Raw genomic sequence first — 4,987 nt, forward strand, 5'->3', positions numbered from 1 at the left:
TATAAAATAAATAAATAAAACGGTGGAATAGTTGAGGATTTTAGTAGCTTGGACGGTAAATTGACAAAAACATGATAATTTGAAGAGTAGATCAATAATTTTGTTAGTTTTGAGATGAAATCCAAAAAAGAATGTATGATGGTTTGGGAACGAGAAATGAGATTTCCACAAAAATTTTAGATATATTTCCTCCCAACATTGGAAGAAAAACTGCACCCTTTACATTAGAAATTCACAGAGATATGAACTCCTCAGTTAATATGTTGAGCATTTCTACTAATTCCGGCAATATTTGGAATAAATACAGCAGAAAACTTCATGTTATTATATATATTCAGGAGGATATACGTGCCCCCAGCACTCTCACAGTACCAATCAACGCCCACAAAATGGCACAGACCACTCCAAAAACTGAAATGTACAACAACCCCTTGCTATTACCTGTTCTCCTTATAGTTTCAGCACCACTTCCAGCAGAAACATTTGTGTTTTTGAGATTCACTCTAACCCGACTAAAGCTAGACATTCGCTCGAAAGCCCGATTTACGAAAGCATTTTCTGCAGCTGATGCAGGAGTAGTAGGTATTGACTCCACAAATGCCCACAGTGCAGAGGAGAACCGACTAGCAGCACCACCATCGTCATAGCCTATTTGATTTTGATTTTCTTGAGTAGGAATGTTTGTAGATTCATGTGCAATGCCTAAACAAGACCGAAAATCACAATATTAACAGATGTCTAAATCATAACAGACACATCCCTTAAAACATGCTTAAACTTCAATTTTTTTCCCGGAAGGAAATAGAAAAAGTTAATCTTGTTCTACTCGTTAGGTTTATGATGCACAACAAAAATACTTGTTTAGAAGAGCCCTTGAAGCTGGCTCGCTATTTCACATCAGTTTCTTGCCATGTGTATGATGGCATCTGAACAAGAGCTCTGCTTGGATGGGTAAATGAAGCCAGCAACTTTGTCCAAATCAAAGACAGTTCCGTAAGAAAAGGAAAAGTGATAGCCAAGCAAAAAAGCGCAGGCACTGAATCCCTTCATGTTTACTTACCGGAGGGTGGTAGAGAAAAGGAACCCAGAGTTGATTCTGCATAAGTATGGAAGTTTCTTCTTTGATCATGTGTCCATGGCTGATTGTCAATCTGACCAGTGCCTTCTAGATTGTATTGAAGCTGAAAATCAGATTGGTTTATTGTGTTATTCTCCATGATATTTATATATGGATCTGCAACTATTTCCTGATTAATTGGCCCCATTTCATGAATAAGCATGGGCGCATCATAGAACAGGTCAAACTCGCTCAATCCATCAGCCTCCTCAAACAGGAAGTTCTCCATAGCTTTGTTGTCAAAAGACTCAAAACGAGGTTGGGGACCACTGAGATCATCAATTTCCAGAAATTCCTCCAGATTATTTAAGAGAGGTTCATCTTGTTGAAGAATAGGAGCTGATGTAACCTCCGATGTCTCGTGCAATTGAAATTGAGAAGTAGCTGACTGTGAGTAGCCAAAGCTGGCCTGGATATCATGCAGCTGACCACTTGGGTGCAATGCTCTGCTATGTTCAGGAGTTATAACTTCCCTGGAGGATGGATCCACCATAGCACTCTGTGTTTCTTCTTCGCCAACCTATATAATGAAATCATAAAAATCAGTATGTGTTCCACAACACATTAGCTCGGACAATACAGTGAAATGATACAATTCACACAAAATTTTAACTAACCCCACGACTAATTCATTGTGTGTTTTGGGGGGGGGGGGGGGGTGTTAAATGCCATTTCCTCGAGAGCAGTTGCCACAGAATACAACAAAATGCAAGAAGGAACATAACAAAGTATGATGTTTCTTGTTCAAAAACTCTATTAGGCAGGTTTATCTAGGAGTTAATAAATACTTTGTTTGTAAATGGAGCAATGAATACTACTAGTGTGTAAAAATTACACAATTTGCTGATACCAAGCAGGCTGCACAGATACATTTACTTCTAGACCCTTATCTCTGAAAAATCAGACGCAGTTCACCTAGTTGTGAAAATATTCCATGTCAGAATACAAAGATTATAACAAGCAGTGATGTCACCTTCGAATAAAAATCCAGAGGGAAAAAAATTATAATGAAGAATACAGCTACAGCAAAGAGAGAATGTCGAAAGAGATAGGACAGCAGAGCATATACCTGGGGTAGGGTGTGAGCATGATCATTGATTTGTGGTTGGTGGAACTCAGTCTCATCTTCAATTTGCTTCATAATCTCCTCAATTTCATCTAATGTAAGCTGGACTTGACCATTGACTCTCACATCAGTGACAGAATTAACCTCGTTTAGTTGCTTTACCGAGATATCCCTAGCAGTAGCAGCAGAGTTGTTAAAATCTGGGCAGTCATCATCAGCCCATTCTTCTTCCTTAAATGGCGCCCCATATTGCTCACCATTTTTAGGACCAGGTCCACTTTTTTTATAAAGCTTGTAGAGTGCATAATACTCCTGAAATATAGAAAGCATCCAATTTCAGTTAACAGCAGTCAAAGAGTAGAAACTTGTTAAGGTTATGTCACTCAAGGTAATACCTGTACATTCTGGCATCTCTTAAGCTCCTCCTCATCCACGGTATACTCATGCATCACCCAGTCGGTGCGCTCCCCATTAGGTGCACGCCCTCCGTAGAAAACTAGGGTCTTCTTCACTCCAACTGTCCGAGAGTTGCATGTAATGTTACGATCCTTTCCTGTTGCTTTCCAATATCCATGTCTGGTTGCCCTATTTGACCTTCCTCCATTTGGGTACTTCCTATCTCTTGGACTGAAAAAGAACCACTGCCTATCTCCAGTTTTCAGTTTACATTGCCCTGCAAATCATGTTCAATCAGAAACCTGAAATTCAATCAACCCAAAGAGACAAAGCTAGAAAGTAGTTAAACCCAACAAAGATAATTTCCATCTAGAACTTTCAAGTCCACTTTCTAGGATCTCGAAAAAGTAGATTCAAGAATCAACAATTACAGACATAAAAAAAAAAAAAACAAAATACCTGTAAACTTCACCAATTCCCTTGCATTGACTATCTACACAACCTAAATCAAATTATTTTAAAACCGAGCTTAGGTTATTCTATTTATTAAAAGAATAATCCTACTTTGCCCTCTCATTTTGACCGCTCATGTATTTAATTTTTTTAATTTTCTTTCTTACTTACTTTAAGGAAGTGACTATATTTAGCTTCATTTGTTTTCGCAGATGAGATGAGATGAGTTGAGATAAAAGTTGAATAAAATATTATTAGAATATATGCCTAACGGCACGCCCAGCGGTCCGCCCAATGGTCACTGCTGGGTGACAACCTAGCATTACTCTTATTAAAAAACAATATTATAGTACACCCAAAAAAAGAACCAAAGAGTAACTCGAAGTATCTAAACGAATTCTGATAAAAAAACAAGATGTTGCCACGGTAAGCAAGACTATAGCACCCCCAAGACAAATTTATCAACAAATCCCTTCTGATACTAATCCTAACAATGAATTAAATTTTCTACATTTAGCTGCAAAAAAAATAATAATAATAATAATAATAAACAAATACAACCCCACTAACGACTTCAAACCCTAGTTGCAAACCAATCAATACATAATGTCAAACAGCCAAAACACAGATATAGATCAGCCCGAATCAGATATTTGCTAACAATCCAGGAAAAGTTTTAATTGATTTATTAGGATTAGTAGCAGATATAAGCAAACTAAAAAGAAATAATTGCATAACAAAACCAGGAAAACAAGATATAGTCAACCAAACAACATTCGTGTCAAACCAAAACCAATAAACCAACGAAACTTCGAACGAAACCCAACCAAAACCAAGCTTCAAAATTGAAGCCAGATAAATTCTAAGCAGCGAACCAGTTTTACAAAAATTATTAAAACCAATGCGAAGCTTTGACCTAAACCCCAACTCACCTCCATCAACTCTAACTCATCAAGCCCAATCAATCAAACCAAACAAGACCTTGACCCGAATCCAATAATCCACACAGTCCAATCGCACAAACGCAATCCAAAACGCACACAAAAAATTAAAAATAAAACCCAAAAAAGATCCAATTCTGCAACATACCAAGTCAACGTTTCAAAAAATCCCAAAAACCCCCAAACAAGATTACAGAAAACAGAAAAATAGAAGCGATACCAGGCAGTTCCTCAGGGTCCCACTTGTAGACATCTATTGCGGCGATGATATCGAGCTTGAGCCTTCTTCCACAGATCTTCCTCTTCAGATAGTACAGGACAAGCTCCTCGTCCGTTGGGTGAAACCGAAACCCCGGTGGCCACACATCGTCCCTCAAACACGACTCCGATTGCATCTTCATCGCTTCCCAGAGAACAAAAACCCTCGCTACTTAAACAGGTACCCAAAGCAAAACCTTAAAAAAAAAAAGGATCTTTATCTTATTTCTGGAAGGAATGAGAATTGGGATCTCGAAAAAGAGAAACAAATTCTAGATAATAGGATTTCGGATGTGAGAGAGAGAGAGAGAGAGAGAGAGTGGTGGCTTGGTCAAAGAAGAATGTGATATGGGAGTGGTGGTGGTGGTGCTCTGGCGGGCGTATTATTATGTGAAGGGGACTCGGAAGTTTCCTTGTAACGCAAGTCATTTGGGAAAATTACTTTTTTTCCCGGATTGATTTTGATGGGTTGAGTATTGGTTCTTCGTGCGACTGTGCGTGAGAGTGTTCTGGACTTTGGGTTTTTGGACTTATTTACAGACACACAACACCTTTTAGGACCATACTTTAAACTCCTTATTTTATAGGAAAAATTCACATTGATGTGTTTGGTTTCAAAGAAAATTTGTGGATTTGTACTGGGTTTAATTATATGAATAAAAAAAATGGTTGAATTTCTATCAAAAGATATATGTCTCTAGTCTAACAGATTAATTCTAATAAAAACTAATTTCAAATTAAACTTAAAATTGAATG

At 37.8% G+C, this 4,987-nt stretch overlaps 1 protein-coding gene across 1 annotated transcript; it reads right to left on the reverse strand.

The window, feature by feature from the left end:
* Positions 1 to 202: 202 nt before the first annotated feature.
* Positions 203 to 4,739, reverse strand: LOC121242127 (NAC domain-containing protein 17-like). The gene is made up of 5 exons (XM_041140034.1): positions 4,194 to 4,739; positions 2,579 to 2,856; positions 2,187 to 2,495; positions 1,061 to 1,637; positions 203 to 702 (listed from the first exon to the last, which is right to left on the reverse strand). The coding sequence occupies exons 1-5, from the start codon at positions 4,372 to 4,374 to the stop codon at positions 335 to 337; spliced, it is 1,713 nt and encodes a 570-aa protein (XP_040995968.1). The 5' UTR covers positions 4,375 to 4,739; the 3' UTR covers positions 203 to 334.
* Between the last annotated feature and the right edge of the window lie 248 nt (positions 4,740 to 4,987).

This window comes from Juglans microcarpa x Juglans regia, chromosome 8D (assembly GCF_004785595.1).
Source record: "Juglans microcarpa x Juglans regia isolate MS1-56 chromosome 8D, Jm3101_v1.0, whole genome shotgun sequence".
Taxonomy (NCBI): Eukaryota; Viridiplantae; Streptophyta; class Magnoliopsida; order Fagales; family Juglandaceae; genus Juglans; species Juglans microcarpa x Juglans regia.

What these genes read in the sequence shown, in the direction of transcription:
- LOC121242127 (XM_041140034.1), bottom strand. Translation starts at nt 4,374, where the DNA reads ATGAAGATGCAATCGGAGTCGTGTTTGAGGGACGATGTGTGGCCACCG. An exon ending in AGAGATGCCAGAATGTACAG is followed by an intron (nt 2,496 to 2,578) that starts GTATTACCTTGA and finishes TCTATATTTCAG; the next exon opens with GAGTATTATGCACTCTACAA. An exon ending in CTTTTCTCTACCACCCTCCG is followed by an intron (nt 703 to 1,060) that starts GTAAGTAAACAT and finishes GGTCTTGTTTAG; the next exon opens with GCATTGCACATGAATCTACA.